Source organism: Emys orbicularis, chromosome 14 (genome assembly GCF_028017835.1).
Source record: "Emys orbicularis isolate rEmyOrb1 chromosome 14, rEmyOrb1.hap1, whole genome shotgun sequence".
Taxonomy (NCBI): Eukaryota; Metazoa; Chordata; order Testudines; family Emydidae; genus Emys; species Emys orbicularis.
In genome coordinates this window covers 4,513,725-4,525,225 of record NC_088696.1, presented here as the reverse complement: position 1 = coordinate 4,525,225, position 11,501 = coordinate 4,513,725, and the positions used below count along the sequence as shown (strand labels likewise).

The 11,501-nt window shown below is 54.7% G+C and overlaps 1 protein-coding gene across 1 annotated transcript; it reads right to left on the bottom strand.

Annotated features, from left to right (window-relative positions):
* Positions 1-1,878: 1,878 nt before the first annotated feature.
* PABPN1L (PABPN1 like, cytoplasmic) lies at positions 1,879-10,577 on the bottom strand. The gene is made up of 7 exons (XM_065416776.1): positions 10,488-10,577; positions 9,248-9,356; positions 7,831-7,898; positions 6,674-6,780; positions 5,076-5,163; positions 4,133-4,278; positions 1,879-1,918 (listed from the first exon to the last, which is right to left on the bottom strand). The coding sequence occupies exons 1-7, from the start codon at positions 10,575-10,577 to the stop codon at positions 1,879-1,881; spliced, it is 648 nt and encodes a 215-aa protein (XP_065272848.1).
* Between the last annotated feature and the right edge of the window lie 924 nt (positions 10,578-11,501).

Below are 11,501 nucleotides of genomic sequence, written 5' to 3'. Positions count from 1 at the left end.
CTCTCTATGCTCCATGCTAGACAAAGTGCAAATAGTAAACATGTGTGAAGAGTTAGATTTTTGAAATTCAGTGATCCAAGGTGTTAACAAGGAGCGAAATCTGTTTCTAAAATAGGTTTCTTATCCTGACAGCGTCCCCAGAAAGCCGCCTTAAGGGTTAGTAATTGCATCAGTTGTAGCTGGGGAAAAGGGAAACCTGACTAAAGGTCCTGACAGGTTAGTGCTGGAATTCTAATAAAATGTATTTAAATGTATAACTTTACACAGTAACATTGTTCACGAGGTTTCTTAACCAGGCTTTTCTTTTTAACCAAAAACATTTTCCTTTAAAAATAGGAGCAAGTTTAGCGCTCATGAAAGTGAGACAAACTGCAGTGGCTTGGACCGCACAACGCAGACAGGTGCTGCGCAGGAATTCCCACACAAAACCCCCTCCATGCACTTCCACCCTGACTGGCAACAGCCCCTGCTACTTCAGCCTAGGCCTTCCAGCGCTGACCTCCAAACTGTGGGCACTGGGAGAGGAAGAAATAGAGCCTAAGCTTAGACCCACAAAACTCACCCTTGTCACTAGAGACTGGATTCAAACTCTGCCCATCAGAAGTGAAACAGTGAGTGCCTGGACTTGCATCACAGCTACAGAACAAGGTCGGGGGAGAGAGTTTGCAGGTAGTCAGGTCTTGTGTAACCCCAGACATTAAAGAAAACACACTAATGTTTAAAGAGAAGCCAGGTTAGGGATGCCGTTTCTTCCAGGAGATTTACAGGGCTGAATCCTGCTCTTAGATACAGAAGAGTAGGAGCACATTGAGAAAGCCAAAACCACAGTTATGCTCACTCCTCTACCCAGGAGCAGAATCAGGACCACTCACTTACAGGGACAAAGGCCTAATGAGTTATTTTACTTCAACGGAAAAAGTTTGGATTTCCCCTGCAAAATTTATCTAAGACCCTAACGAGGTTTTTACAGTTGTTAAAAAAATAAGGCCAGATCTGAATTTAAGCGGTGTCCCAGAATCTTACCCCCGCCCTTCTAGAGGGTAGAAGAGATCCCACTTTCCTTGGAGGGTCTTGAGGACCCGCCTGTGCTAAAGAGATGTCAGCATCCATGATCCACAGGACAAGCTGAAGAAGTGAGTCACAGAGAGCAAAGTGGAGGCATCTGTTTCTCCAGTCTGGCAGCAGGAGGGGTTTAGACCTTCTCACACGGTGGCAGCAGCGGGTGGAGCAGAGAGACGCTCCTGACAGCTGTGGCCCAGCTGAAGTACAGCTGACAGTTTTGGAAACAGAACATCCTGCAGCTCACTTCTCCTAGAGGGATTGTTTTCCCATGCTCCCCGCTATCCCCATCGCTCCAACATAGCCCTGTCTGAATGCGCTGCACAGTCCTCCAGAAGCACCCACCCACCCACATCCCTGCTAGATCGGTGCCAGAGGGCCAAATCTGGCTTATATGGAGTCCTAAAATGCAGCCCTGTCCTCCAGTTTCTACAGGATGAGGATAAAGCCGATCATCTGGTGAACTCTGTTCCTATTCACTGTCAAGAGCGCTCCATGTATGCCCGGAGATCAGCTGTTCTTTCTAGCTGGGAGAATATTGGGTTCAACAAGAAGGATTTGACATTGTAACCAAACTCGGGGCAAGCCTCTGGCTCCTGGAAAGTGCCAGCGTGGCTCTGGTAGCCTGGCTCCATTCTCCCTCAGAACAACTCACTCCCTTAACTGCGCAACATGCAACTGCACTGTTCCATCCAGGCAAAAATATTAAAATCGTCCAGACTTCTCTTTGCTCGGGTAGGTTCTCTTTAAACCCCCCTCCCATCCCCCACTTTTAAATCCAGCCCTGTTGGAGTCTCCAGCGTCATCCCATCCTTCGGCCTAGTAGGGAGAGTACCACGGCGATAACCTGCCACGACCCCTAGACAAGAACAAAAGCAGTATCAGCAAGCACAGGCCGGCTCAGGCAATGGTCTTAGGTCAGCGATTTAGTCAGTTACCGAATCAAAACTGTCTGCTCTTCAGCGTGGGAGAGACCGGCCATTCGAGATGGCCCGGCTGCCCTAGGCCTCGCACAGACGAACGAGCAGCATTCCTGGTCCTCAATACAGCCCAGAGACAGCTCTTATCTCCTTGCTCCCAAGCGGCTTCAGCTCACAGCGTAATAGCCCGTTCCACCCGGTGATGGCACCTAGGGTGACCAGATGTCCCAATTTTATAGGGACAGTCCTGATTTTGGGGTCTTTTTCTTATATAGGCTCCTATTACTCCCCACCCCCTGTCCTGATTTTTCACATTTGCTGTCTGGTCACCCTAATGGCACCACAGGAGACTGACTCGTTCAATTGCTGGTCTCATCAGCGGGGCATATGGGCCTTGATAGGCTCAACTTCCATTTTCGAGGCAGTGGTGAGTGGCCCTGAAGGGAGCCCCCATCCACTCTTGGGCTGGGCTGGAAGAATGCTGGAGTGAGCTGAATGTACTAATCAACTCCAAACTGCAGGGCGCAGGCCTGCCCACAGAGCCATTACCTAGCACCCCGTGTCTTCAGAGTGCTGTGCAAGCATTTCATTAGCACAACCCCGCCAGGAGATTGAGGCACAGACGGGGAGGTGCCCTGCCAGGTCAGTGGCAGATCTGGGAGTAGAACCCTGGAGTAGCCAATTCCTAGGGCTGCGCTCAACTAGACCACGCTGCCTGCTTTCACTGACAGCATGGCAGGGTCAAGAGGAATTCCCTATGCCACGGGAATAAACCCGGCTATCCACAGGGAGCCTATAAAGCAGAGCAAGCAGTATCTAGCAATGGGGGCACTTTCCTGCTGAAGCAGGAAGCCCAGGCACGGGCTGGAGAATCGGTCCCAGTGCTCATCTCAGTGTGCCTCGAAGCCAGCCATGCTTGGGTCACCGAGGTGGAAGGACATTCACAGGTACTGCACACCCTGGGCATCCGTCTCCCACAAGAGTCACTGCTCATTTCTATCCCTTTCAATTGCAGGAGAGCTGCCGCCCGCAGGCCCTGCCAGGTTGCCCACGTTCACATCTGCACGCGGCTCCCAGCCTCCCGCTTGCCATGTGGACACCCGGGTGATGTTAACAGCATGTGACTGCCCGTGGGACCAGGAGAGGAATATGCTTCTAGTGCAGGCTTCTCTCTGAAGTAACATCCTCAAGCCCTTAGGAGACAATTCCTGCAGGACCCCTTCCCCCCATCTCTGACCCCACGGGGAACACTACTCTGGTTTTACTGGGGGGGAGACAGAAGTATCAAGGCTCGTGTTGATTAACCCCCTGCTCCCCTTGCCCCTAGCAAGTCCTGTCTGTATTCTTGCACACCCCTGCCTCCTCTTCGAAATGGGGCAGCTTACATGGACTGACACTTGGGGCAACTTCAAAGTCCGAGTGGAAACCCACACGAACCAAGGAAAGGGATTACTGCAGAACAAACACGGGCAGCCGCCAGTCATTAAACAAAGAGTTCATTACAATAGAGAGGCAGCCTGGGCGAAGGGAGTAAGCATGGTGCTGCGGGCTGATTCAATGGCCTTGGTTCTGCTAGACCTTTCTCTCCCAAGTTTTCCCACCGAGGGGAGCACTTGCATAGCTGGCCTCGTTTTCATTCCTATGTCACCTAGATCTGTTCCGAGCAGGGCCAGGCAGGCCGCCCGGAGACTGAAGCGCCAGCAGCCAGTCTACAGTAGCGCTCACACCGTTCGTAGTACTGCAGGTAGCCATGGAGGAAAGCTCACAGAAGAGTCTAGTGCAGACACAGGGAGTGTGCAACTTTGAGGCAGGTGTACACCTTGGTTTGCTCCTTTTGGAAAACAGGGATAAATACTCCTCCCTTCCATCCCCCGTTCCCTGGCAGGTGGAGGGGCTTTGCTGGTGTTTAGCCATGGAAAGGGCTAGGTGAGTTCTTTGTGATACTCCCAGCAGCTGGTCAGATAGGGACAGCCTATGCTTGGGACACCTAGTGACCAGGGAAAATGCCCCTCTCGTGCCAATTGCAAAGCTGATTTGCTAGCACAGCAACAGGCCTGGAGATATCCCGCACCAAACCCCTGCCAGGCAGGAGAGCGCATGGGATTTTCCATTCTACTGCCGACCTCCTGTCAGCAGGGAACGTCACCGCTCACCTGTACACTCTCCCTCGGGGTCTTGCTCTCAGCGCTCCGTAGACGTTCGCCCTTTGCGACAGGCCCCCCCTGCTTGGAAAACGGCCCCTCGAGCCCCCACGGTCAGTTGTGCTGATACCTGGCATGTTGGTCCTCTTGGGCAGCACCTGCGACAAGTCAAAGATCAAGGAGTGGCCAGGACCCTGGTTAGGGTGGTGAAGCACTGGAATGGGTTACCTAGGGAGGTGGTGGAATCTCCTTCCTTAGAGGTTTTTAAGGTCAGGCTTGACAAAGCCCTGGCTGGGATGATTTAGTTGGGATTAGGTCCTGCTTTGAGCAGGGGGTTGGACTAGATGACCTCCTGAGGTCCCTTCCAACCCTGATATTTTATGATTCTATGACCCCTGCCCCAACACTTCCCTCACAAACGGCGCGTCTCCCACTCGAATCAGAGACAGCATCTTGGTGAACCAACTGCAGCAGCCTCCCAGCCTGGGAGAAAGCAGGGTTTGAAGGTGGCCGCAAGTGCTACATTTCCCAGGCTATAGACAGTGGCACCGAAGGGCCCTCCCTGAGTGGAGCTGGCCCCTCGTCCCCAGAGGGCAAGGCCTATCGCCAGGCAGGGGGCAGCGTCTCTAAGGAGGGAGGCAAGAGGCAAAACCGATGAAACCCACAGCAAAGAAGCTGGAGCCAGGCAGGAGCAGCTCAGACCCTGACTGAGGCCTGCACCCTGGGAGACCTGGAGGCGTAGACTCAGCACTGGGAGGCCTCCTTTTTCAGCACCCAGAGTCACCCGAACCAAGTACAAACAGCTGCAGCCCAATGACGTATCTCTAGCCCAGTCTGTGGTCCGGGTGCAGACCCCCAGGAAGCAAAGTGCGTTCATCAGGAAGGCGAATCCCTCCCTAGGTTCATGGCACTAGTCACTCCTGCCTCGCACCCCTGTCGGGCCCGGTGTCCTTACCTTGATGACCCGGCCTCTGAACATGCTCTCGTCCAGCTCCACCGCTGCCTTCACAGAGCTCTTGTCCTCAAACTCAATGTATGCATACCTGGGAAGGGAAAGGAAGACAGCGTCCCCTTTGCACTGCAGCATCTGCTCGGGGAGGTCACAACACGGGAACCTGCGCAGGTGGCCAGGTAACATCACGGTCTGCTGCTCAGCATGGGGAGTCTGTCCTGCCACTCTAAGGGCCTTTCCTTCAGATAACTGACTAGGCACCTCTCCAGACAGCGCTGAGAGAATGGAGGGTAGCAGATCACACCATGGCTGGCACTGGAGCGATACCTACTGCCATCAGTTCAAATTATTCAGTCGTGCAATCAACCATTCAACAATGTTTAGAGCACGACGGTTGCCAACGCTCTTTCCCTGGGCTGCGATCTCTCTCACCACCTGGTAAGCCATGCTCTAGACAGCCCACCTAGGCAGCATAGAGCCCCCTGCCCCAATCTGAAACCGAGCTCGCACCCTGCATTCAAGTGCAGCTCTCGCTAGACAGATGCTATTGAGTCCAGATTGCGACGGGGACTGGCCCAGTGGCAGAGTGTTCTAATGTGGTTAGAGCTAGGAAAAGCACCTGGGGCTAAGCTTCCCAGGGGATTCTGAATCAAGGAAAATTCTCCAGCTTCAATGACCAGGCAAGTCATGCGATAGCTCTGAATCCCTGGCAAACTTAGGCTCTGATATTGCAATTGATGGCACTTGACTGGACTGCTGGGCCTGCACAGAGCTCCACTGCAGTCAATGGGGATCTGCACGGGCAGTGAATTCCACCCACGCGCTCCCAGCGCAGGACTAGCGCCTTCACTTGCTGCCTGGCCAGGGCAGAGGCCAACTCTGTGGGTGTCCCACAGCACCGAGCATGTTGTCAGCACATTCAGAATAAATCCTGACTCTCTATAACGCAGGGAGACAGCCAGCCCATGACTCCGCTATGCGAGAGGAGAGAAGCAGCAGCCAAGTTAGTTATAGAAATAAAAATATACACCTCTGTTTTAATGTAGAGCCGTGAGCCGTGCTGACACTAATCATTAAATCAGCGAAGTATCGAAAGTTCAGACCGTCTCCCCAGCGCCTTTCATCCCAGCTTGTGCCAGATGGAAGGAGCACATCAGCAGAGACAGAAATGATATTGACAGGTTTCCAGACCGGGTTTCAACCATCAGTAAGAGGAAGGAGTAAAGCACTAGGCTTCGGTCTTAGCCTCCAAAGCCAGACATGCCAGGTCTGCAGAAGAGCTCTCTGCACCCAAGGTGGGCAGCAACAGAGGAAGAGGACAATGAAAGAAACCTTAAACCCCAACCCAAAGCAATGCTGGTCCTACAGCTGGTTTCCCTGCAGATGCTGGAAGTCAGAGAGAGCAGAGGTTTCTGCAGAGATCTGATGATCCCAGCTGAAGACAGGAGAAGAAATAGGAATGGCCGCCTCCCCTTAATGGGGCTCTGGGAAAGGAATTTCTAGAGCAAAGATATGAGGATCACGCGTCGTGTTCTCAGAACATATTCCCCACCCCACCCCAAACTGCTACAACCCAAGGGTCCCTAGAGCACAGCACTAACCCTTTGGGATGTCCGGAGAATTTATCACAGAGGATGGTCACTCGGTTGATCTGCCCACAGCTATTGAAATGGGACTCCAACTCTTCTGCTGTTCCACCATAGTCCACCTGCAAAGACATCCCCGTTCCATTCAGATACCACCAAGGGCACATGCCCATGCCCTGCCAGCCAGCCCGGGAATGTCATTTGCAATGGCTCGGCCTTCCACCAGCTCAAATTATTCAGGGCTGCAACCAAGCACTAAACAGTGATAATAAATAATGTTGATTTAGGAGGTGCCCCATGCCCAGCTATTATACGGGGAACCTCACCAATGGCACCAGCCAGTGAATTTGCCCCATGTGCAGGGCACATGTTGGAAGCTGGTTCAATGCCCACTCACTGCAGTTGGTAGATTTTAACCCCATGTCGAGGAGCTCCTGTCTGGAGCACATCAGAACATGAGATCTGCCCCCATGCATCTTTGCCTCTGGATTCAGGGCTCTTATAGGGTATGTTATACAGAGCTAGGCTAATGCCACAGAACCCTTCCTGTGAAAGTCTGCACCAATCAAGAAGCGAATCAGCTCGGGCTGCGTTCAGCAGCTTTTGGCCTCGTCCTCCACAAGGATTCTCAGGAAGACGCTCACTGACACCGGTGACGCTGGCTCGCAAGGCCTCGCGTAGACCCATAGCACAGCAGCAGTGCCTGAGCCTCGTGCTGGCCGCTCACTGCACCGAGGTGACTCTCGGCCAGAAAGAATCAGACATTCCAGTTGGAAACCTGAATCCAAGTCTTGACCATCCAGTCAGGGAACAGAAACAACACGGTGTGGCCTAGCTAGGCCCAAGCAAAGCCACTTGTGTTTTTGAATATCCACAAGTGAGCCCCAGACCCAGGACTAATGGTGGAAATTATCAAGCAGATAAGTTTGAAATAAGTTCAAGACAGCGGCTCTCACCCATTTCCCTCATAGGAGGGGATGCTAAGCACATCCAGTAACGTGTGGTTCATCCCGCTCTGCTCCTAGCAGGAGGGCTGGGACAGACCGTCTTGGGACACATCCCACCCCCAGCCCATTAGCACAAGGAGCAGCAGCTCTGCTGAGCTTTCTGCCCTGGGAACGTCACCGAAGGGGGGGGGGGTCTCATTGTGGTTTTCGACCTATCCCACTTACATTGCCCACGTAGATGGATCTCTGATCAGCCTCGATTTTCTCCTCTGCTGTCCTAGGAAAGGGAATACCTGCCGAGACAAGGATTCCTTTGAAGGTGCTGCACAGAAAGAGAGCGACAGGGGGGCAGTGGGGTTTCTGGCCAAGTGAGGTTGGTGCTGATGGGAGGGCGACCCTGACAGCCCTAGAGACTGAATTACTAGCCCCTCAGCCCTTCGGAGCAGGAGGTCTCCTCGAAGGTGAAAGACAAGGTGACATGCTTCCTCCACACACCACCTCCTGCCACTTCTGTCCTGAGCACCCCCAATCCCCAAATCTGCCAACGCGCTTAAGTCCTCATCCAAAGCCCACCTCCCCTCGTTCCACTCCAGGGCCTCTCTAGTTACGGCAAACCATGCAATGGGCGTTACGGACCAACTAGGCTGAGGCCACCGAACTCATTTCACGTGTGACAGACGTATCTGAACCACGATCTCCAGGGGGGGAGCTGAGTGGGTTGATGCCTGGCTAGGCGCAAGCCTTTGTTGAGGGAACCAGTCCTGCAGCCCTCTGTGTTTATTCTCTTCCTCATTTGGGGTCTGTCCCCCTTTGGGAAGGGGGAGTGTTACCCCAAACATGCCACATTGTGTCCTTGGAGCATGTCATCACCAGAGAGGCACTAAGGCCCCCTGCAGGGGCTGGGGGGTATTTTACAAGGACCTGCCAGACAGGCTCAGACCTGTAACCCATCTAGCCTGCCTCTTGGAGTGGCCTGAGCTTCAGAGAAAGGCGCTAGACCCCACCACAATGAAACAGCCAGCCCTGAGGGAAGGATCTCCCTAGCCCCAGGAGCTGGTTCGTGCCCCTAGAGCTGATCTGGCAGAGCAGGAATGGCCAGATAATAGAACTTCAACCCTGGAAAGCTCCAGGTGCTTGTGCCAAGCCAGCAGCTCTGGCACCAACGGCACCTTCAAAGAGCTTTGCACTCACTCCCTAAGCCTCCACACCCCAGGGATGAAAGCTGTCTCCATCACTGACCGAGGTTAAGTGACTTGCCCATGGCCAGGCTCAGGGCAGAATCAGTTGCAGAACTGGGGACAGAACCCATAAGCCCTCACTCTGAAGCCCATGCTCAGTGTCCTAAGCCATGCATAGGGGTCCTCCATCCACTCTCACACAGCAGAGATCCCACATTCTCCCACTGCCTCCCTGCCAGTTGCACCTTTGGAGGCAGACTAGGCCAGGGAGCCTTTGACACTGTCACTATCCACCCCTCTGGCTAATGGGGATATGGCACTGGCTGTCCCTTGAGGCCTCAAACACGGCAGCATTTGGCCCTGCGGTAGGAAATCCTGTCCCATGCGCCTCCCAGGTTCAGCTAAACCCTCAGCTTAACACCCCTCGGGAGCCAACCCCTCCCCGGGGAGCTGCAGCTCCGTACCTGCCTGCGATCTCAGGATGAGGTGGTTCTTGGCCTCAGCCTGCAGCTCCTTGAGCCTCTCGTCCTCCTCCTCCATCTCACGGACTTTGGCCTTGATGGCTTCCAGTTCCTGAGCACCAAACCCAAGAGGCCGAGCACGTGAGAACCCAGTGCAGAGAGGGGCAGCTGCAAGAGGAGACCCCAGGGCCAAGTCCAGTTTCCTCCCACCTGGCGTCTGTCTTGTCTGCTCAGTGTCAGCTCTACAGGGCAGGGCCTGTCTCATGGCAGGTCTCTGCAGAGCCTCTAGTCAACTGGGGTTAGCTGCGCAAGTTCGACCCCTGGCTGCCCCACAGACTTCAACCGGAGCGGCTTACCCCAGTTCAAGCAGAGTTGCCATGTCTTCCCTGCGATTAGCTAACGGTGGATAGCTAACCTGAGTTAAACACACGCAGCGAAGAGTGGCCTGCCTTGGGACCTTGGGTAAGTCAGTGACAGAGCCAGGACCAGAACCCAGGTGTCCCAAGTCCTCCCTTGCCCAGTGTCCCATCCACCAGCCCATGCTTTTGCATGGATGAAATTAGTGCCACCAAATCACATTCAGCCAACCAATGAATCACACGGCTCCCGAGCCTCGAGGGAAAGACGTAGCAGAACTGCACCCCACATCACCACTGTAAAACAGGGGGGGGAGAGAATCTCCCCTCTTGCCCCAGGGCAGGTCCCCAGCAGGGCCGGTGCTACCATTAAGGCAAACTAGGCGGTTGCCTAGGGCGCCAAGATTTGGGGGCGCCAAAAAGCGGTGCCCCCAATTTTTTTTTACAGCGTTCCTGGGCTGGGCTGCCGGCGGCACGCTGACACGTGCGGCTCAGACTCCCTCTCCCAGCGCAGCGGCCGCTCCACTTCTCCCGCCTCCCAGGCTTGCGGTGCCAATCAGCTGTTTGGCGCCGCAAGCCTGGGAGGGGAGGAGAATTAGAGCGGGGGCGGCATGCTCGGGGAGGAGGCGGAGCAGAGGTGAGCTGGGGTGGGGAGCTGCCGCACGGATCCCCGGGGGAGGCGCCTCAGGGCAGGGGGGGGAGCTGCCGTGGGGGGGGGGGCGCCTCAGGGTGGAGGAGGGAGCGGGGAGCTGCCGCAGGGCTGGGGGGGGGGGAGAGGGCACAAGGTGGAAGTGTCGCCTAGGGCGCGAAACTTCCTTGCACCGGCCCTGGTCCCCAGAAAGACAAACGTCAGTGGTTGCAGCTCAGCGCTCTAGACACGCACTCACCGGGTCCAGCACACCCAGCTCCTCTGCACTGTCCCCCTCCAGCGGGCTCAGGTCTGAGTCTTCATCTGCGGCCTTCTGCCGAGCTGCCATCTCGGCCACGTCCCAGGAGGAATCCACCCTTGCCAGGGACGGTGGTGGGTCCTGCCACCAGGCCCCGGAGGGGTCCAGAAAGAGGGGGCTTTATGGGAACCGCGGCAGAAACAAAGAGAGGTTTCAAGTGACATTTGAGCAGCTAGAGACGCTGGGTTCCGCTGAGATGCTGAAGCACTTTCCATGTTTTCGCCCACGCTCCCCCCCCCCCAGACATATTCACAAAGCCCCCTCGTTATCCTCCTTCAAATCCCTACTCTGCCACGAGCCCGACAAAAACTTGGCCATGGTGTGCCGAGAGCACAGCCCCTCATGCTGATTAGCACGGTCGTTGTTTCCTTGCACTCCCCCTGTTATGTCTCTTCTCTTATATGGAGACTGTCAGCTCTTTGTACAGCCCCTGGCACACTGGGGGCCTGGTCTATGACCCAGGCTCTTAGGTACGACTAATAATCTTGTAACTTCATTGGGCATCTTGCCTAAAGCCCCAGCTCCTGGAGTCAGGAAGGAGGGTTACAGGAAAACTGCAGCTTGCATTTTTTTTAAAGTAAGTCTCCAGCCCCCCGGCTGCTGAGAAAAGCTGGACAGTGGGAGCTGTGGAGAGCCAGAAGGCAAAGAAAGAGAACCCAACACGGATTATTTTTTAAAATCTCATGAGCGTCTCATGACACCCAGCTCCTGAGTTCTGAGCACGTGGGACTAGATATGCTGCAGCAACTTGTACGTACGACAGCTCTGAACAGGATAGGAGCCATGTATTTTCCAGGCAAGGCCAGTAGCAGCCATTCCTGTGCCCCCAAGCAGAGGGGGGGCAGCCTTGGCTTTTTGGAAGGCTTTAGATTCACCATTTGGGGAAAACCATCCCCCACCCAGCCCAGCCCAGCCCAGCCCAGTGCCCCCTAAAGCCACAGGTTTGGCTCCGTC